The sequence below is a fragment of the Plecotus auritus genome, assembly GCF_963455305.1.
Source record: "Plecotus auritus genome assembly, chromosome: 12".
NCBI lineage: Eukaryota > Metazoa > Chordata > Mammalia > Chiroptera > Vespertilionidae > Plecotus > Plecotus auritus.
The window spans coordinates 32574372-32596648 of NC_137778.1; the positions used below are offsets into that span (position 1 = coordinate 32574372).

Consider the following 22277-nt stretch of genomic DNA (forward strand, 5'->3'; position numbering starts at 1 on the left):
GGGTGTAGAGGGTTCTTCTACTCTTTGGCCCTAATTTCAAATCTGCACAGAGATAGAATAGGGTAGTCAGTCTCAATTACCCAACATTCAGATAAAACAAAACAAAACATTTTGTTGATATTATTTCATTTCTTGCCCCCCCTCCCCACTGCACTCCAAGTCAACATATACACAAACATTTTTTTTTCTGGACTATTTTTATTTTTATTTTTTTTATTTTTATTTTTTTTCAAATTTTTATTAAGGTATATGTGTACATATCTTACCATTGCCCCCCCCCCCCCACTCCCATACATGCCCTCACCCCCCAATGTTTTGCATCCGTTGGTTACTCTTATATGCATGCATACAAGTCCTTCAGTTGATCTCTTATTTCCCCCACCTCTCCCTAACCTTACTGCTGTAATTAGACAGTCTGTTTGATGCTTTACTGCCTCTGTAACTATCTTTTGGTTCATCAGTTTATAATGTTTTTCATTATCCCCAAATGAGTGGGATCATGTGGTATTTTTCTTTCATTGACTGGCTTATTTCACTTAGCATAATGTTCTCTAATTCCATCCAGGTGCTTACAAATGGTAGTAATTCCTTCTTTTTTATGGCAGCATAGTATTCCATTGTGTAGATGTACCATAGTTTTCTGATCCAGTCATCTGCTGACGGGCACCTAGGCTGTTTCCAAATCTTAGTTATTGTAAATTGTGCTGCTATGAACATAGGGGTGCATATATCCTTTCTGATTGGTGTTTCTGGTTTCTTAGGATATATTCCTAGGAGTGGAATTACTGGGTCAAATGGGAGTTCCATTTTCAGTTTTTTGAGGAAACTCCATACTGTTCTCCACAGTGGCTGCACCAGTCTGCATTCCCACCAGCAGTGCACGAGGGTTCCTTTTTCTCCGCATCCTCGCCAACACTTGTTGTTTGTTGATTTGTTGATGATAGCCATTCTGATAGGTGTGAGATGGTATCGCATTGTTGTTTTGATTTGCATCTCTCGGATAATTAGTGACTTTGAGCATGTTTTCATGTGTCTCTTGGCCTTCCTTCTGTCTTCTTTCGAAAAGATTCTATTTAGGTCCGTTGCCCATTTTTTTATTGGATCATTTATCTTCCTTTTATTAAGTTGTATAAGCTGCCTGTAGATATTGGAAATTAAACCTTTATCAGTGATACCATTTGCAAATATGTTCTCCCATACAGTGGGGTTTCTTGTTGTTTTGTTGATGGTTTCTTTTGCTGTGCAAAAGCTTTTTATTTTGATGTAGTCCCATTTGTTTATTTTCTCTTTGGCTTCCATTGCCCTAGGGGCAGTATCGCTGAAAAAGTTCTTTTGGCATATGTCTGAGATTTTGCTGCCTGTGGATTCCTCTAGTATTTTTATGGTTTCCCGTCTTATATTTAAGTCCTGTATCCATTTTGAGTTTATTTTTGTGTATGGTGTAAGTTGGTGATCTAGTTTCATTTTTTTGCATGTATCTGTCCAATTTTCCCAACACCATTTATTGAAGAGACTGTCTTGACTCCATTGTATGCTCATGCCTCCTTTGTCAAATATTAATTGCACATAGTGGTTTGGGTCGATATCTGGATTCTCTATTCTATTCCATTGATCTATGTGTCTGTTCTTGTGCCAGTACCAGGCTGTTTTGAGGACAGTGGCTTTGTAATACAGCTTGAAATCTGGTATTGAGATCCCTCCTACTTTATTCTTCTTTCTCAGGATTGCTGTGGCTATTCGGGGTCTTTTTTTATTCCAGATGAATTTTTGGAGAGTTCTTTCTAGGTCTGTGAAATATGCTGTTGGTATTTTAATGGGGAGTGCATTGAATCTATAGATTGCTTTGGGTAGTATGGACATTTTGATGATGTTGATTCTACCAATCCATGAACATGGTATGTTCTTCCATCTGTTTACATCTTCCTCTATCTCTTTTTTCAGTGTCCTGTAGTTTTCCGCATATAGGTCTTTTACCTCCTTGGTTAGGTTTATTCCTAAGTATCTTAATTTTTTTGGTGCGATGGAAAATGGGATTGCTTTTTTAGTCTCTCTTTCTGTAAGTTCACTGTTGGTGTATAGAAATGCCATAGATTTCTTGGCATTAATTTTGTATCCTGCTACATTGCCGAATTCATTTATTAAGTCTGTTAGTTTTTTGTTCTGGACTATTTTTAAAGCAAAGCCCACACTTCACATTCCCGCCCCCCGCCCCATACATGCTGGAGTATGTATCTTGAATACATGAGCATTTCTCTTTCTTACATGACTTCAATGTCATTACTGTTCCTAACAATTAACAATATTTCTTTAAATCATATGGCACCTCACTCATGGTCACATTTCCACAAATGTCTAAAAAATGTGGCTTTAAAGTTGGTCTTTTGAATCAGGATGCAAACAAGGACCACACATTTGGTTGCTATGTCTCTTAAATTTCTTCTAATCTGTACCAGTCACCCTCCTCTTTCACATCATTTACTTTTCTTAACTTTATTTTTTATTGTTTGTACTATTCCAGATGTCCCCACCCTCCCCACCTCTGCCCACCTCCACCCAGCCCATGCCCACCCTCCCTCTGGCCCTCACCACACTGTTGTCTATGCCTATGGGTTTTGCATATGTTCTTTGGCTAATGCCTGTACCTTCTCTCATCCAGTCCCATCTTTCCCCACCCCGCTGATGGCTGTCAGTCTGTTTCATGAATCCATGTCTCTGTTTCTATAAAGCTTCTACACAACAAAAGAAACCATCAGCAACATAAAAAGAAGACCCACTGTATGGGGGGACATATTTGCCAATGAGACATTCAACTCAGCCAGGAAGACAAACAATCCAATTAAAATAGGCAAAGGACCTGAACAGATGCTTCTCCAAAGAGGACATACAAATGGCCAATAGACATATGAAAGAATGCTCACCTTCACTACTCATCAGAGAGATGCAAATTAAAACCACAATGAGCTAACACCGCACACCTGCCAGAATGGTTACTATCAGTAAATCAACAAACAACCAGTGCTGGTGAGGATGTGCAGAAAGGAACTCGTGCACTGCTGGTGGGAATGCAGACTGGTGCAGCCACTGTGGAGAACAGTATGGAGTTTCCTCAAAAAATTAAAAATGGACTGCAGCTTGATCCAGTGATCCCACTTCTGGGAATATGTCCTAAGAATCCCCATACACCAATTCGAAAGAATATACTGGTATGCACCCCTATGTTCATAGCAACATTATTTACAATAGCCAAGATCTGGAAACATCATTTACTTTTTAAAGAAACAGATTATTCAGCTTGAAGAATTTCTCATATTTTGATCTCATTGGATTGCTTCTTCCTGGTGTCATTTAACTTTCTTGTGATATCCCTATATTCCCCAGTATTTCTTATAAACTGGTCATCAGATCAGGAAGCTTGAATCAAATTCAAGTGTGTGTGTGTGTGTGTGTGTGTGTGTGTGTGTGTGTGTGTGTGTGAGAGAGAGAGAGAGAGAGAGAGAGAGAGAAACATACATCAAATGTGATGTGATGAACCTATTGTACCATGCAGGAGACACATGTTATCTGGATGCTCTACATTAGTGATGTCAACATTAATGTGTAGGTTTGTTAGCACCATCTTCCCATTCATTTTAAAATTCCCAGTAAACCTTTCAGCTAATGCTATAAACAGATACTGATGTTTGCTGCTAGAGCCACTATTTCTTTAAGTGTTAATAAATGGTGATTTTCTATTTCTATTATTCACTCTTCACCTACTAAGTGAAATTATTTTTATCAAAAGAACTTCCCCCATCACCTATGTGGTAACCTGACATACAGGTTAGACAGGAAAGATGGGGAAAATGCTAAGTATTTTCTCTTGCCAGTTTTCAAAATAATGAGCTGGTGGCCTAGCACTTTCCAAAGATAATTTTAAAAAATATTACAAATTTTATTTTTAAATTTATTTTTAATCCTCACCCAAGAATATGTTTATTGATTTTTAGAGAGAGAGAGAGAGAGAGAAAGAGAGAAAGAGAAACATCGATGTGAGACAGAAACATTATTAGTTTCCTCCCATATGTGCTCTGTCTGGGGATTAAACCCGCAACCTTTTGGTGTACAGGATGCTGCTCCAACCAACTGAGCCACTTGACCAGAGGGATAACCATTTTTTTTTAAAAGGAAGTCTCCTCATGAACTCATGGATTTTTCTATTTTTTGATGTGCCTTGCTAAACTGCAATGATTATTGCTTTTGATTTTAAAATTTTCCTTTTTTAAGCGTCCTGTGTCTTTTTTGACACAGCCTCTGCCATAGCTTCTTTGCTTTCTAGTAAAATAAGGGTCATCTTGTGCATCGCCTGCCTCAGATCTAGCCTCAAGCATATCTCCAAGGACTCCTGCTTTCGTTTAGGGGGACATGGGATTTAGAAACCATAATATGGGCAGCATGGATGAAAAATACTACTAAGCTTTTATTGCTGCTAGGCATTTTAATAGACAACACCAGGAAATCCATTTTTAAAGATAAATATCATGAGTAAAAATGATATTTCCATTTAAATTAACGTTTTGGGATATATCCTTTCTTTATATTATTTCTGAACTTTTCCCTCTTACATGGAAAATTTTGGCCTTTTTTTGTTTTATCTTGCAATATAGCAATAACATTTTCCAAATGTCAATGCCAATATTACTACTACTGATAAGACCACCCAATGCTATGTAAGGTTTCTTTGAAACTTTTTTTTTTTGTCCTGGGAATAGAGATGTAGTCAGAATACTGCTTTAAAGCAACTTGAAATAACTCTTTTCTCATTGTACTTCATATACAGTTACATACATTTGTTACAGCTTGTTTTCCCAGTTTAGAAATTTTTAAATTTAATACTTTTGTTTTTATTCATGTGTTATGAATTTACATTATTCTGAAGTCAAAACTCTAAAACAAAATCCAGCGTTTTTTCCTGTCCCATCTCTTTCATATATAGTCATTTTTATCAATTTGTGGTTTAGCCCACAGTTTCTTTAACTTTTAATCTTGATTTTCATCACCACTGTGTAGGCAGGAAGAGATTATTATTATTATTGTCTCCATAAGAGAGGAAGCTGCATTGCTCTGTTTAAACCCAGAGCACTGTATCCCCATCGTGGGTTCCTTCTCCTGTCCCACACCACCCCCTACAGGCGTCCTAAAGAATTTCATCAAGGAAATGCAGCCATCTGGTCACCCTTTGCTAGACATCCAACTGAAACAGACTGCTTGCTTCAGTGGGTTACTCCACCGACTCCAGAATTATGCGAAATAAGTATGCCAGTTATTTTTGGACTCCAAGTGACGCTTAGTGTCTGGAGCTAGAAAAACACATAGGTAAATATGTGTGAGTAAGTGTGTGTGTGTGTGTGTGTGTGTGTGTGTGTGTGTTGGTAGGGAAACAAATTACCGCTTAGAGCTGTCATTTTCTGCTAACTGCTGCCTAGTGATGTGGAACTGAGGTCCACGTGGTATTCATGGCATCACCCTTCAGGCAAATGTGGGACCATTTACAAGAGGAAAGCAGCTTTGAAATTATTGGTGACAGTTCAGAAAACCACATAGCAGAGCCTGTTAAGTCCCAATTGTAGTTGGGGAACATTTAACAGTAAAATCTCATAAAGTGTTCCATGAGTTTAAAATGACTGTAAATTTAGCTTTTTTCTTTCTAACTTAATTTAATTTTAAGTTGTATTGACAACTAGGAAGAAAACAGAGACTACGAATTTCCTAACCGGGCGAGTGCACAAGTATGTAAAATCCTAAGGTATTATCACCAAAGGGTTTCTTCCTAACCCCCCTTGCCTCACCCTGCTCACTCGAGAACTGGCCTGGGGAGGGAGGGAGGGAGAGAGAGAGAAACATCGATGTGAGAGAGAAACATCGGTTGGTTCCCTCCCACATGCACCTGACCAGGGCTGTGATGGAACCTGGGGACCTGCATCCCAGGGACTGCCCTGACCGGGAATCCAACCAAGACCTTCCCATGGCCGGTGTGGCTCCAACCCACTGAGCCACACCAGCCAAGGCTAAAATTTGTTATTATTTTTAAAACAACAACACCAGTGACCTTTTAGAGAACAGCGAGAGAAGCCCTTCTGCAAAGAGGACCAGGAAAGTCGATTAATTTTGAGATTAGTTAGGGCCAACATGACAGCCTTAATTTGTTGGGGGCAGAGTAGGCCAACTGGGGGGTAGAAGGGAAGAGGGGCCGTGAGGCTGCCCAGAGTAGCGTCCTCCTCCTGGGCTCACGGCCGCGCCCTGAGCCACAGCCGCCCTTCTTTTTCCTTCTGGATAAGGGACTGGAAGTGCTCACGGACTCCGAGTCAGTGAGCAGAGATGCCTGTTTCGTCATCGATAAAACTAAAGGGATGACTTCATCAGCGCTGATGTTGCAGTCCTTACAGCCTCTGGTCCAGAAAGGCTGATTCTCAGTAATCTCACCCTGCCACTTATTTTGTTTTAAAAATAAAGTTATTTTCTGATCATTCAAGTCATGCCGATTTGCTGACACTTTGAAAGCTATGGGAATAGGAACAAAATGGAGAGGGTGAGTACGAAATTCACACAGCTGCACGCCACATGCTCCCAGTGCTGCTTAAACTCCATAAACTTGAACTCTAGACCCTTATCGCCTGATGTCATGTGACTGCCCATCTTTAAAAGTGGTTTTCATGACTGACCAGTATTACATCCATTTTATGGATGCCCAATATTTTAGTTAATGATCGCTTTATTGTTGGACATTGAGGCAGGTTCTACCTCATTACTCTTTTAAATAATGACACACACGCGTTAAAAAACAATCTCTGATGACTGAACTGGGGGCGTTCTCCTAGAAATGGTTACTATTCTGTCAAATCCAATGACTTGTTAAGTTTTTTGGATACACTGCTGAATTGGCCACTCCCACTGTCATGCATATGCTTATTGCATACAACCTCAGGGCCCAGATCTGATAATTACAAAAAGACAGGTGGAAAAGATGTTTTTGTTGTTTATTAAAGAAGCTGAACCTGTATTTATTGGTCATTTACAATTCTTTCATGAATTGCCGTTGTCCTTTCTCAAGTTTTTCAAAATTGGGAAGTAATTTTTTATTCCTGAACACATTAGGACTTGTATTTTCCCTATATAGGAATTATGGAGCACTAATTATACGTAGTAATAATGTTGAATAGATGCTATTAACACATACAGTTTGTTGGTTTTTTAAAAATCCTCATGGAGGATATGTTTTTATTGATTTTAGAGAGAGAAGAAGGGGGAGAGAGGGAAACATCCATATGAGAGAGAAATATCGACTGGTTGTCTCTTGTATGCGCCCCGACTGGCGATCAAACCCGCAACCTAGGTACGTACCCTGACAGGGAATCGAACCCACAACCTTTTGGTGTACCTGATGATATTTCAACAGATGGAGCCACTCCGCCAGGGTTATTGTTTGCTGATTTTAAAAAAGAAACTTTTCAAACTTAGGATGCTTTTTGCTCCCTGGAGCTGCTAATTGCTTCATCAGCTGGGGCAGCTCCCCACTGATTTGGAAGGTGGCTGTCTCTGGGGCAAAGCTGAGGCACACGGGCCACAGTTGGCCACCAGGTGTCTCTGGTCACTCTCGTAGCCAGCTGCCAGGGACCTCGAGGCCAGCTGATGTGGGCAGAGCTGCGGTTGTGGTAGATGTCTTATCTCTGTGCTCATCCGCCTTCTTGATTACTGTCTCTGACCCAGGTCTGCCTTTCCCTGGCCTCAGGGCCTCTGAACAGTCCTTGAGCTTTGGGGCCTATACGGGTCCCTTTGAGTGGCTGTGGAGGCATACCCCAGCACAGAGGTCTCTGAGGTCACAGAGGTCTCTGGAAGCACAGATGCCTAGCCGTCAGCACACAGGGCTCCAGCCAGCCTGCTGCTGGCCTTGCCTGTCGAGGTTGTGCTGGTCTTGTTAGAGCTGGCAGCACAGCATCCTAAGTGCAAGTTAGTATCAGGGGTGGGCAGGGCAGGGAACAGGCATCACAGAAATGTGAGTGTGGGGGAGGGGAGTCAGACGCCTCAGGGCTCACTTTCCAGTGGAGGAGACAGATAGATAAGCAAACACTCACAGGTGTGATAGGGGGACCCTGCTTCTGTATGGACACGGGGATCCCGGAATGTGTGGGGGGCCAGGGAAGAAGAGATGTCATGGAGGCGTAGACATTTGGGCTTAGGTCCAGCAGGATGTGGTCAGTTGATGGTATCACTGTCTAAAATCAGGGACAACCTCTCTCCCCCAGATGGGGTCCTATTGCAATTATGACCTGTGTGGTTTGCAATCTTACGGACAGAACGTTAAAAATCATCATTAACACAGTGAACTGGGCTGAAAGAAAGTAATTTAGAGAGAATTCTATTACTTTGAAGGAAATCAGAGTAGTGTGTTTGTTGCATTGATTTGTGGCAAGTTGAGAAAATGTGTGATGATGATGTTTCCGTATCTGCAATGTGAGACAATAGGAATACCCACACCGCAGGGCGGTTGGGAGGATTAACTGAAGAATCTTATGCCGAACAGCTGGGATCCTGCCTGGCTCGTGTAAGTGCTAAGGAAATATTTAATCTTATAATTATTTTTATTCTTAAAACCAGCAGTTTTAAGTTCCATGTTTCTCAGCTCCACGTTTCTCTTCTTTCCAGTTTTCCCACATCAGATATTTTAGAGCCCAATGTCTCCCCTGCATCTACAACCTCTTCAGTTTTATCTCTCGTCATTGTTCCCCAGATCCTCACTGAAGAAATTGACTTAATAATCATGCCAAGGCCTCTCTTTCCTCCCCTGGTCTCTCAACCTCTTTTCTGGCCAGGCTTCCGATTCTTTGCCTCCCCGATCCCTGGCTCTTGGTTGGGGATGCTGGAATCCCTTCTGGATTCTGAGGGCGGAAGTCACCTCCAGCAGACTCTAGGCTTGAGTCAGACCCTTTCCCACACCATGTTATGGGGATCTTTTCCTTTCATCGGCGTGGGGCTGAAACCAGCACCCTTCCTGCTCCTGTCCCAACACGAAGTGTTCCCACAGGCCCTTTTGCAGGAAATGGAACTGCTGCTTTTTCTGGCCTAGCGTCAGGATCTGCCTCTTCCACAAGGAAGTGGTGGCCTGAGAAACAGAGGGGAGGGGAGACTCCAGGGCAACTTGGGTTGGAACAAAGTCAAAGAGCCTAGTGGTGCTGAGGAAACAAAAACTTTATTTTTTCACAGGGTCAGGCACAGGTGCTGGGGTAGATGGTGCAGGCTCTGGCAGAGCTCGAGGCAGGCATGCTGTGGGGCCCTGGAGTGTGGAGAGAAGGAGCCACTGAGGACCTCAGCTGCTCTCCAGAGACACCTCAGCGCCAGCCAAGGGCACAGATGCAGGTACTGAGAGGGCACACACTAGGCAGAGGCTGGTCCCTGGAACTTGGTCTCCTCTCAAGTCGCTGGTCTCAGCAGCAGATCCAGGTCAGCAGCAGCCCCCAGAGCTGTGGCCACAGCCCGAGCCCCCAGAATGCTGACCACTGCCAGTGTCACAGGAGTTGGAGCTCTGGCGCCTGCATCGGTGGGACCTGCGGTGGTGCCTGTGGTGGCTCAGGCAGCAGCCACCCTCAGAGGAGCTGGGGCCACAGCCGCCCCCAGAGCTCAGAGCACAGCCAGAGGGGGCTGGGGGCAAACACTGTGCTGGGCTCTTTGGGGGGCACTTCGGGGAGGGGCACTTGGGGGTGCACTTGGGAGGGGGCTGGCACTGCTGCTGGTTCTGCTGGCAGGACATCTCGGCAGGAGGTGAGTGAGCCTGGATTGATAAAGGAAAAGGTCAGCGCAAAAGCTCCAGGCCAGTGTCTCCTCCACAAATAGCCTGCTAAAGCCCCAGCTCCACAAACAGGCTGCTTCCTCAGCTATGATGCTCAGGAGGAAAACAGAAACTGATGTCAACTTAAAGTGATCTGAAAAGACATTTCCCTCACTTGGCCCTCTTTCCAAAAGGACGCCACATCTGTCTGTTGTCCTGGAGACATGGAAGCAAATGCACCGCTGTAGTGACGCCTGGACAATGTCTCTGGCAAGTGTGCACCTTTCAGGGTAAAGAGTGGAGGGGATGCTGCCAGCCAGGGCCCTGGCAGGTCACAGACCTCGATGCATCCCACAGAGGTTCCTTGCTCGCTGTCCCTCTCCTATGCCCTGCTGCCCTCCAAGGTCCTCTTCTTGCTGCTTCCACATCACACACTTCTGAATCCCTCTTCCCCACTCAAGTCTGGGCCCGTCTTCCCATCACTCCCAGCTGAGGTCTGTCCCCTGATGGACACTCACCAGATGCAGAGGAGGCAGGAGAAGTCTGTTCCTGAGGAGGCTGTGGATGGGGAGCCCAGGGCAGGAGCCCTTTTATCCTGTGCTGGTTTGTGACACAGGGACTGGGCATGCTGCTGCTTTCACAAGCAGGGGGAGGTGACGGTACCACACACTCCCATCCCAGGTCCCCAGCTTCTTCCTGCACACATGCCAAGATGCCTGGCAAGAGGGAACCAGGAAATCTTGATGACTGCTCCCCAGGTATGTTGGGGTCCTGCCATTTCTGCTTTCACTCATTCAGCTCAGATGCTTTAACTTTGGCTCTGCCCCTTGCATTTGTGCCGGGCAGTGAGGATGCAAAGATAGATGCATATGACACATTTCCTGATCTTGAGCATTTCAAGTTTAACTGGACAGACATCAGAGAAGTAAACATTTATCTTTGTTACCATGTGATTTGTCCTTTGAAACCTCTGTCTTTCAGGCATTAGTTCCCATTGCTCTGCATAGTGCCAAGGGTCATGATTTGTTCAGGTATAATCAGCTCCTCATCTCTGGGGATGTTGGTGATCTGAGACCAATGGACTATTGGGAAATGAATCGAGAATAGGATCCAGGCCTTGTCTGGCAGGTGGGGCCCTGAAGAGAATTCAAGCTAAAGTAGAATTATATAAATGAGCTGACAAAATACCAGAATTACCTACAATAGTGGAGATCATGAGACTCATATACTACTGTAGTATAAAAATCCATTTTTTTCATATTTAGTTTCCTGTGGGATATATGATATTGATTATAAAAATTGTCTATGCGTGTGAAATATTTAAGATAGTTATTTGGAGTCAGGAGAATGATTTCAATGTGTGACTAATGGTGAGGCTGATGATGGTGGTGATGTTATGGGCATCATATCCAATAGAACAGATCTGATAATTTCTAAGGTTTGTGTAGGTTGATTTTTGAATAAAATCTGAACCCTATTTTCTCATTGGATTGTATGATAGTACTAGAGGTGAATTTCTCATTAACCTCATTTTCACTATTACAGTGACTGCATTTTGCTATTTTTTTCAAAAAGATTACTTTCAGAACTTCAACAAACATTAATCATTTATATTAAAATTAAATGGTGCCCTAGCCAGTTTGACTCAGTGGATAGAGCTTTGGCCTGCAGATTTGGGGATCCTGGGTTTGATTCCGGTCAAGGGCACATGCCTGGGTTGCAGGCTCGATCCCCAGTTGGGGGCGTGCAGGTGACAGCCAATCAATGATTCTCTCTCATCATTGATGATTCTATCTCTCTCTCCCTTTTCCTTCCTCTCTGAATTCAATAAAAATATATTTAAAAAAATTAAATGGTCAGTTTTAATGAAATATTTTTTTCTGTACTTTATAGTCTATTACTGATAGACAAAAAATTCCTTATACAGGTTTGCACTTTACAACTTACCCACTTTAAAGCATAGGAAGTCAATGATTTATTTTGAAATACCTGTGGGAGAATAAATTGCACTGGGTCACACAAAATTGTGGCTTCGGATGTGGAAAGGGGGAAGAGTTAGAGTTAGCATTGACCCTCTTCTCTGATATTCTTCTGTCTCCAGAAGGAGTCTCTTACTGAGGGGATATCTGTAGGCTTAACCCTGAACTATGCTAGAGTGCTCATTTCCTGCATAATGTTGAGGACCCCACCAGTTGATATTGTTTAGAAGGAACTATTCATGAAAGGCGAAATGGGTGCTTTCTCATATCAGACTGGGTGAAGGAGCTGAAGAGGAACATAGAGTGTTGAAAAGCACATGACTTCATGAGCTCCTCTACTTGCCCTGCCTGGGTTTTCTGTGCTTGGACAGATTACAGGCTCCACATCTCTGTTCAACTCATGGACCATCCCAAGGGACAGCCGGTGACAACATCTGGTGCATCATTCACTCAGAGTCACTGAAGAGCAACAGGGGCCTGACACCCCAAAACTCTGACTTCAGACATGTGGACTACCCACACACACGTGTATTACAGCATCCTCAGCTGGCTCATGCTTATTTCATCACTTGCCTGTCAGTCCCACTACACTGTCAGCCTAAGAATGGAGAAGCATCTTCTTCACTCTTGAATCTCCTTTGGCCTAGCACAACATGTACTATCTCAATATAAATGGTTTGAAAGAATAAACGATTTTTATGAATAAATGAATGAAAATCAAGAAGGGCTCCTACAGGGGAACTGAGGTACAGATATTTACACCATCTTGGGGGTTCCTAAATTCCTTCTTTCCTCAAAACTCTCGACACGTTCCATGGAGATGCAAAGTGCCTGGGGCTGGAGCGTGCAACAATCTGCCCTCTAAATGAGACTCACCCTTACCCTCTTCCAACCCCACCACCCATTTCCTGCCTGGGAACCAAAGTAAGAAAAGAGGTCCAAGATTTTGTCAGTTCTCACTTGAATCAGAATTTCTCAACCCATCACTTTTTATTTCCTTACTCCTCTTTGCTCAATAATTTTCCCTATGCTGTGAGTTCAGAGCCTCAAGCTCTGAAATAAATAGGGAGTCATTTTTTAAGTTGATACAATCACGTGCAATTATTTGCTTTTTTACTTCTTCTAGAGTCACTAAACTTCCTCCAAGATGTCCTGGAAGCAAAACTAAGGGTAGTATCACACCCCTTCCAAGTGGCCCCTTAAGTGCCACTCAAATATCCTGCTCAGGGCCCGCCTCAGCTATGAGAGGTTAATTGGGATCCACATAAGATCCTTAGTCAGGTGGCACTTTCTGACTACCTCTTCCCATTTTCCTTAAGAATGACTCAGCTGCTTGCCATGGAATGCCATTGTTATGAGGGAGGGAGGAGACAGAACTGACAAGGAACTGTGAGTTCTAAGCAAAGGGAGAAGGATTTTGTGTTTGCTGATTCATCCTTGCCTTCTGATACGAAGTGTCCAAAATGTACTCCAAGGAGCTGGACCTGAGATCCTGCACTGCCCACTCCTATGCCAACTGCAATGACTAAGTCATGAAATTCTCCCAAGATTCATCCAGCCAGACCAGTCTCTGCATTTCCTTGATGTCTCAGGACCTCAGGGAGCCCATGCTCCTTGGAATGGAACTCCTAGGATTGGTGACTCTTGGGGAGTTACCCTCATGCTCTGGAAGAAGTGACCAGGCCATGATCTTATTGTGATTCTCTGTCATCACATGATGGCTGTTCTGTGTGTGGGGCCTGCTGAGCACCTGATCTCATGAGGAAAAGGAGGAGTGAGAGGCAGGAGCAACTCATCAAGGTGGAGGTGAGATTAATGAGCCTCATCTCATTAATGAGTCTTGTGTGGAACCTTCCAAGGCAGGCATCAGGGATGGGGCTTGGGCAAAGCCTGAGAGACATCCACTGATGTTTCATGAAGGACATGGAAAATTGGCCATTGACAGTCTTAGACAAGAATATTTTGATCCTTTGAAACTATCCCAAAGTGTGTATGTGTTACTTTTTCAACTACAGCTCCCTCTTCTCTCTTCTACTATCTCACCCCACACCGCTATCTTCCACACCCACTCCCACCATCACCAATGACTCAGGGTTGGCACCCATGGTGGAAAAATGGCTTCCATCCTTGCTGCTATTGTAAGGATAAGGCTACCTTCTGAAAATCACAAGATATGGGAAAATATTCACTTTTGCAGCAAAGTCTAAACTCTAAATTTTTGTTCACATGCCCCGTGGCACTTGAATTCTATATGGGGCCATTTGTCAAGGGTGTAACAAGTTCTTCTATATATTTTTTTGATCTGCTAGACTGTACCGTCCCTGAAAAAGGACAGCATACCTCTCCCTTTAAATGCTCTATTCCCATTGCCTGGCCCGTAATCATTGCTGAGAAAGAGGGAAACAGTCCCAGATTGCTGGCAACAAGCTGGGCTAGTTCTAGTAGCTAGAACTACATCTTCTAGATGCTAGGCCACATCTTCTCTGATTGAATTAAAGCACGTTCACGAAACTCCAACATCAGACAAGCTAACTTTGTGACCATGAGGGAGCAAGACAAAAATAAGACCATTCTGAGCTCCAACAAAACAAGAACATTATCCAAATCACACACACAAAAAGATCAAACAGCCCGTTTTCTCAGTGGACATGAGGCGTTGCTACTTCTTTATCAATTGTAGCTTTAGTCTTGCCCCATTAATCCTGCTTTCTAGCTAAAAATTATTGATACCTAATCATATAAATGCCCCCCTGCTTTCTGAAAGCACCAAATACAGAGCAAAACTTCACTTCCTTGAACCTTCCCCAAAATTACCTAGCTCAAGCCATTTAATCTTAATATACATGACTAATGTTTGCTGCAGTTCTGAATGTAATATTCAGGAAAAAGAATAGTAGTCATTGTGATAGTAGAGATGACGTCAATGAGAAATTCACCTCTAGTACTATCATACAATCCAATGGAAAAATAGGGTTCAAATTTTATTCAAAAATTATCCTACACAAACCTTAGAAATTATCAGGTCTGTTCTATTAGATGTCATGCACATAACATCACCACCATCATCAACCTCACCATAAGTCACACATTGAAATCATCTTCTTGACTTCCAATAATAATCTTAAATATTTTACATTCATAGGTCATTTTTATAATATCATACATCTCACAGGAAACTAAATATGAAAAAAATTGGATTTTTTATACTAAATATGAATCTCATGATCTCAACTATTATAGATAATTCTGGTATTTTGTCAGCTCATTTATATAATTCTACTTTAGCTTCAATTCTCTTCGGGGCCCCACCTGCCAGACAGGGCCTGGATCCCACCCTCCACTGATTTCTCCGCTCATCTCATTCCCATGGTCCAGTGATCTCAGATCACCAACAGGAGCTGATTATACCTGAACAAATCATGACCCTTGGCACTATGCAGAGCAATGGGAACTAATGCCTGAAAGACAGAGGTTTCAGAGGACAAATCACATGGTAACAAAGATAAATGTTTACTTCTCTGATGTCTGTCCAGTTAAACTTGAAATGCTCAAGATCAGGAAATGTGTCATATGCATCTATCTTTGCATCCTCACTGCCCGGCACAAATGCAAGGGGCAGAGCCAAAGTTAAAGCATCTGAGCTGAATGAGTGAAAGCAGAAATGGCAGGACCCCAACATACCTGGGGAGTAGTCATCAAGATTTCCTGGTTCCCTCTTGCCAGGCATCTTGGCATGTGTGCAGGAAGAAGCTGGGGACCTGGGATGGGAGTGTGTGGTACCGTCACCTCCCCCTGCTTGTGAAAGCAGCAGCATGCCCAGTCCCTGTGTCACAAACCAGCACAGGATAAAAGGGCTCCTGCCCTGGGCTCCCCATCCACAGCCTCCTCAGGAACAGACTTCTCCTGCCTCCTCTGCATCTGGTGAGTGTCCATCAGGGGACAGACCTCAGCTGGGAGTGATGGGAAGACGGGCCCAGACTTGAGTGGGGAAGAGGGATTCAGAAGTGTGTGATGTGGAAGCAGCAAGAAGAGGACCTTGGAGGGCAGCAGGGCATAGGAGAGGGACAGCGAGCAAGGAACCTCTGTGGGATGCATCGAGGTCTGTGACCTGCCAGGGCCCTGGCTGGCAGCATCCCCTCCACTCTTTACCCTGAAAGGTGCACACTTGCCAGAGACATTGTCCAGGCGTCACTACAGCGGTGCATTTGCTTCCATGTCTCCAGGACAACAGACAGATGTGGCGTCCTTTTGGAAAGAGGGCCACGTGAGGGAAATGTCTTTTCAGATCACTTTAAGTTGACATCAGTTTCTGTTTTCCTCCTGAGCATCATAGCTGAGGAAGCAGCCTGTTTGTGGAGCTGGGGCTTTAGCAGGCTATTTGTGGAGGAGACACTGGCCTGGAGCTTTTGCGCTGACCTTTTCCTTTATCAATCCAGGCTCACTCACCTCCTGCCGAGATGTCCTGCCAGCAGAACCAGCAGCAGTGCCAGCCCCCTCCCAAGTGCACCCCCAAGTGCCCCTCCCCGAAGTGCCCCCCAAAGAGCCCAGCACAGTGTTTGCCCCCAGCCCCCTCTGGCTGTGCTCTGAGCTCTGGGGGCGGCTGTGGCCCCAGCTCCTCTGAGGGTGGCTGCTGCCTGAGCCACCACAGGCACCACCGCAGGTCCCACCGATGCAGGCGCCAGAGCTCCGACTCCTGTGACACTGGCAGTGGTCAGCATTCTGGGGGCTCGGGCTGTGGCCACAGCTCTGGGGGCTGCTGCTGACCTGGATCTGCTGCTGAGACCAGCGACTTGAGAGGAGACCAAGTTCCAGGGACCAGCCTCTGCCTAGTGTGTGCCCTCTCAGTACCTGCATCTGTGCCCTTGGCTGGCGCTGAGGTGTCTCTGAAGAGCAGCTGAGGTCCTCAGTGGCTCCTTCTCTCCACACTCCAGGGCCCCACAGCGTGCCCGCCTCGAGCTCTGCCAGAGCCTGCACCATCTACCCCAGCACCTGCGTCTGACCCTGTGAAAAAATAAAGTTTTTGTTTCCTCAGCACCACTAGGCTCTTTGACTATGTTCCAACCCAAGTTGCTCTGGGAGTCTCCCCTCCCCTCTGTTTCTCAGGCCACCACTACCTTGTGGAAGAGGCAGATCCTGACGCTAGGCCAGAAAAAGCAGCAGTTCCATTTCCTGCAAAAGGGCCTGTGGGAACACTTCGTGTTGGGACAGGAGCAGGAAGGGTGCTGGTTTCAGCCTCACGCCGACGAAAGGAAAAGATCCCCATAACATGGTGTGGGAAAGGGTCTGACTCAAGCCTAGAGTCTGCTGGAGGTGACTTCCGCCCTCAGAATCCAGAAGGGATTCCAGCATCCCCAACCAAGAGCCAGGGATCGGGGAGGCAAAGAATCGGAAGCCTGGCCAGAAAAGAGGTTGAGAGACCAGGGGAGGAAAGAGAGGCCTTGGCATGATTATTAAGTCAATTTCTTCAGTGAGGATCTGGGGAACAATGACGAGAGATAAAACTGAAGAGGTTGTAGATGCAGGGGAGACATTGGGCTCTAAAATATCTGATGTGGGAAAATTGGAAAGAAGAGAAACATGGAGCTGAGAAATGGTGCTGCTTTTAAAAATAAAGATAATCTTAAGATCAAATATTTCCTTCGCACATTTATGAGACAGGAATTGGTTCTTCAGTTAATCTTCCCAACAGCCCTGCGGTGTGGGTACTCCTATTGTCTCACATTTCAGATACAGAAACATAATCATCACACATTTTGTTAACTTGCAGAGCATCCCAATGACTCAAGAGAGACTAAAACAAGGGATTGCAGAAGCCTCTGGCCAAAGTCTCTTCTCTGATGCTTTTCATGACCCCAGCCTGTACTTCTGAACCAAGAAATTTAAGAGGAAATGAAAATTGGACTTAACCTGGACAGATGCTCTTTCCTATTTGGCCTTTTGATAGAAGAGAAGACTGATTCTTTTCTAATTGGATTTCTATGGCATCTTGTCTCCATGTAATCATGGAAAAGAATAAACTCTTTTGACAAAAGCTTCCTCAAGGATGTCTTGAGAGATGAATACATCTCTCAGAACATGTTCAGGTAGAGGATGAGGACATATTGAGGACCCATGGCCTTGTTAGTCACAGAACCCCTCAAACATCCAGTAAAGATGCTTACTAACCCCATGCTCCTCTTGTTGCCTCCATTGTGGACCCTCTGCTTCCCTTTCCTCTGATGGAGGCCTGGGCTTCTCTTACAGGCCCTCCCAGGTCAGGTTCTGCACTTGATGGACATTCAGCTGATTTCATGGAAGCCAGGAAAAGCTGATTCTGAGTAGGCTATGGACTGAGAAGTCCAGGGTAGGGACTCCTGGGTTTGTGATGCTCAGCATGAGTATGTTGCTGGAGGAGGATGATGGCACCTAATGCTCCCAGCTCAGCTCTGAGCATAAGACAATATGTTTGACAAAAGGGAACTAGGAAACCCTGGTACTTGCTCAAATACTTCCCACTCAGGCCTACATGTGTACTTGACAGAGGGCATGTCTCATGTTCATACTTTGCAGTGGAATGTAGTCTGGAATATGACACACCTGACCTAGAGTAAATGAATTGTCTAGTTGGACAGACAGACAAGTGAATAAGGAGTCTACTCCCTGTGATAAGTGCTATAAAATAAGTGACTAACTACAAAGTCCATAGTTCTTTGGGTGCCCTCTTTTTCTTCTGCATGTTCTCTGGTAAAATTGGGCACCCAATATAATCATCTCTTGTTCTTGGGGGTGGTGACTAAGCTGAGAACACTGGACATTCAGGGCGAGCTGTGTGTGGAAAATGGATGGAGGGGTTAGGCCAGGGGAGGTGGGCTCCAGAGAGAAACTTGCTGGCACTCAGGAAGGAACACGGGACACCTGGGCAGGACAGGTGTGGAGCCAAGTCAGTGTTTGATTGAAGAGTAAGTATGGAGAAGGGCACTACAATTGGAGTGATAAGAATCACAATTAGCATATTACAAAAATCCTTGTGATTAAAATTTTATGCTGAATTATACTGAACTGCATTGAGGTTTTTGTCTGTGATGTAGATATGGGATCTGCCTGAGATTCAACACAGCCCAGAAGGCAGTGCGTGAATGAAAATGAAACTTGCGTGAATGAAAATGAAACTTGCGTTTTGTAACTCCGAGTTCAGATGTTTGATTAAGCAGTTAGAAGCTCTCTGGAGATCTCCGTTCCAAGGATTTCTCCGGAGTCTTTCTCCCTTTCTACTACCAGCCAATCAGTAACGCAATTCCAAGGCTCCAGCCATGTTCCCCTAATTGCCTTTAGAACCTTCCTTCTTGTTGTAATTATCCATGACACCAAGAAATCAGTGTTTCGTGGTCAAACAGACTGTGAAATACTTCACAAGGTTTCAACCCTGAAAACCTTTTTGTCCTTAAACCTCACCTCACCTCCAGGCCCTCAGTTTCTATGAGTCACCTGTGGGTGATCAGGAATCCATCTTCTCTCTTCTCCACAATGTTCCAGGCTCTGGCATTCCCTGCAGGTCAGCCCAGGGCCTGGAAGTGCTGAGGAATGGGTGATATCACTGAGCATCAAATGCAGGGGTTTCATGTGCAAAGGATAGAAGGCAGGTGGGTGGTGTTGAAAGGAAGAGTCATTAACTCACAAAGGCATACACCCTGACCTTACTTACAGCATCCAGGAAGGAGGAGCTAAGCAGTTACAGAGAGAGGAGGATGGGCTTTGAAGATTAGAGAGAAGGAGATCCTTGGAATAACCTAGAACCTTCTATAGGAACTTCTTAGAAGGTCAAGTCCCATGAAGTTGAGGAGAGACAGTAGGAGGGTGTGAGCATCTTGTGTGCTACTCACCTGTCATCCACAGAATAACCCTAAATCTTTCTGCCTCAACTCCTTCCTTCCTGCCTTCCTTCCTCCCTTCCTTCCTCTCTTCCTAACCGCCCCCACCCCCCTGCTATCCCTTCCTTCCTTCCTTCCTTCCTTCCTTCCTTCCTTCCTTCCTTCCTTCCTTCCTTAACATATGTTGAGCTGATCCAGCTTCTTTTTTAAAAAAATATATTTTATTGATTTTTTACAGAGAGGAAGGGAGAGGGATAGAGAGCTAGAAACATCGATGAGAGAGAAACATCGATCAGCTGCCTCCTGCACACCTCCTACTGGGGATGTGCCCACAACCAAGACACATGCCCCTGACTGGAATCGAACCTGGGACCTTTCAGTCCTCAGGCCGACGCTCCATCCGCTGAGCCAAACCGGTTAGGGCTGATCCAGCTTCTTGTAATCTCCATGCTAAATCCTCCATATCTTTTGGGGAAGGTACCAAGAGTTTTCCTGTGAGAAAAGTCACAGGACTCTTCAACTACCCTGTCTTAGCCTTCCTGTAGGCCTGCCATTTTAATTGTTTTATCCATCCTTCCGTCCATCTATCCATCCATCCACTCAGTAATCAAGCAGGATGTGTTGCGCTGCTATGGCGGCACACCATCCATTCTGCTGTACACAAGAAATTGGGAAATGAGTAAGATTTGGTCCCTGTTCTTGAATAGATCACAGTATAGTGGGGCAAATGCACAAGTAATAAAATAAGCATGATCTGATGTGGTCAGTGCTGCACGTGAGTGTGGTGTCCACAGGCCCCAGGTCAGAGCCTTTGGGTATCAGACCCTTTTTGCCTGCAGTAACTCTGAGGGGGAGGATGCATCCAGAGGTTGTCACCTGCTATTATTTAAGGGTTTTAGTTGAGATAAAGTAATGGGCCTGTAAGAACAGTGCTTGGACAAGTGGTGGGAACAGAGGTGGAGATCCTTGGTCTGCCAGTGGGCAGCCAGCCCAGATGGCAATGCTAAGAGGAACTCATAGAACTCGGGGGTCCTCCCAGGAGGGAGAGATAACACTGTTGCTAAGGGGGTTGCTAAGGGGATACTGGAGAGATCTCAGACAATATGTAAGGGGCTGAATAATGGGCTTGTTAAGCATTCATTTAAAGTCAGAGATTCCTGAGTTTGAATTCCTGCTTCTTCACTAAATAGCTGGTACCTGGAGAAAGAAAAGGCTATAAAGTGATGGAGGCACCACAGACCAAAGATGTGAGGAATAAAATCCCAGATAGAGATAAGAAATCTAGCTGCGATGACACGGTTTGCTAACTAAGATGCATTGTGTCAGTACCATAGTGACTGTGATATTTATTTTAAGAGCTCCAAGAGTAGTTTGGGGAGGGAGTGATTCCAGTTGGCTAGGGTGGCTTAGGGAGATTGGCTGAGCTATGAATCATATTTAATGGGTGTGGTGATGATGAGGGTGAAATGGTGAAGCTATGTACACCGAAGTAGGAGTGATTGACCAAGAATTTTGGAAATTACCATTATGTAAGCTGTGTGGTATTTTTCCATTGCATTTTATTTTAACATTAGAGATGCATTGTTCTCTGAAACATCACATTTAAGAGTGAGATAAATCACGTCAGCCGTGGGCAAACTACGGCCCGCGGGCCGGATCCGGCTGTTCTATCTGGTTCTCTTGCTCTCCCCTCCGCTCCTTTACTTTGAATTTATATTAGTTCACACAAACACTCCATCCATGCTTTTGTTCCGGCCCTCCGGTCCAGTTTAAGAACCCATTGTGGCCCTCGAGTCAAAAAGTTTGCCCACCCCTGCTAGCTGGTTTGGCTCAATGGATAGAGCATCGGCCTGAAGACCGAAGGGTCCCAGTTTCGATTCCAGTCAAGGGCACGTACCTGGGTTGCAAGCTCCTCCCCAGCCCGGGCCCTGATCAGGGCACGTGCAGAAGGCAACCAATTGATGTGTTTCCCTCACATCAATATTTCTCTCTGTAACTATCACTTTTTAGGTAATCAGATAAGAAATATTCATGGGAAGAAAGGAGCACCCCTGGGAAGATGTCTTTTCACTGTGGCTGTGGCATGAGGGAGGTGGGGAGACTAGGAAGGGCCTGAGGACAGAGACCTGCTCATGCACTAACATTGTCTCATTAGTATGAACAACTTATCCCTCTCCTTCCTTGGCTTTTGATGTGGAAGCTAGCAAATGCTCATGACCTTTTTTGTCACCACCAAAGCCACTATCTCAAAGTGTCAATATTTTATCCAAGCTGGGGGTCTTCTTTGGTTGTATTAAACTAACACCAGTGTCCACTCGGGCCCAGAGGATGAGAGGCCAGCTGCATAGAGAGCCGCTCTGTTTCACTCTGCATCTCATGTAAACTGGGAACTGTTGTCCACAGGTTCATTTGAATGTAAGTTCCCTAGGGAAGAAATGTTGTCTCTCTGATTCTCTGCTGTATCTAGTGCCTAGGATTGTGTCCATCATAGGTGCTCAATAAAAATGTATTTTTTATTGATAATTTTTTATTGATAATTTTTTTTAATTGAGTGGATAAATGGGTCCAAGGCTAGGACTTGGTGTCACCCTGATGCAGTCTTTGGAATCTATTTTTTTCATTGCTGGGACCTCTTTTTTTTTTTTGGCTCCA

At 44.6% G+C, this 22277-nt stretch overlaps 2 protein-coding genes across 2 annotated transcripts; one reads left to right on the forward strand and one right to left on the reverse strand.

The window, feature by feature from the left end:
- Nucleotides 1–9475: 9475 nt before the first annotated feature.
- LOC308237014 (late cornified envelope protein 3A-like) lies at nucleotides 9476–9781 on the reverse strand (the record flags this gene model as incomplete). The annotated part of the gene is made up of 1 exon (XM_080647335.1): nucleotides 9476–9781. The coding sequence occupies one exon, from the start codon at nucleotides 9779–9781 to the stop codon at nucleotides 9476–9478; it is 306 nt and encodes a 101-aa protein (XP_080503461.1).
- Nucleotides 9782–16235: 6454 nt separating this feature from the next.
- LOC308237015 (late cornified envelope protein 3A-like) lies at nucleotides 16236–16541 on the forward strand (the record flags this gene model as incomplete). The annotated part of the gene is made up of 1 exon (XM_080647336.1): nucleotides 16236–16541. One exon carries the CDS (start codon nucleotides 16236–16238, stop codon nucleotides 16539–16541), a length of 306 nt encoding a protein of 101 aa, XP_080503462.1.
- Nucleotides 16542–22277: the final 5736 nt, after the last annotated feature.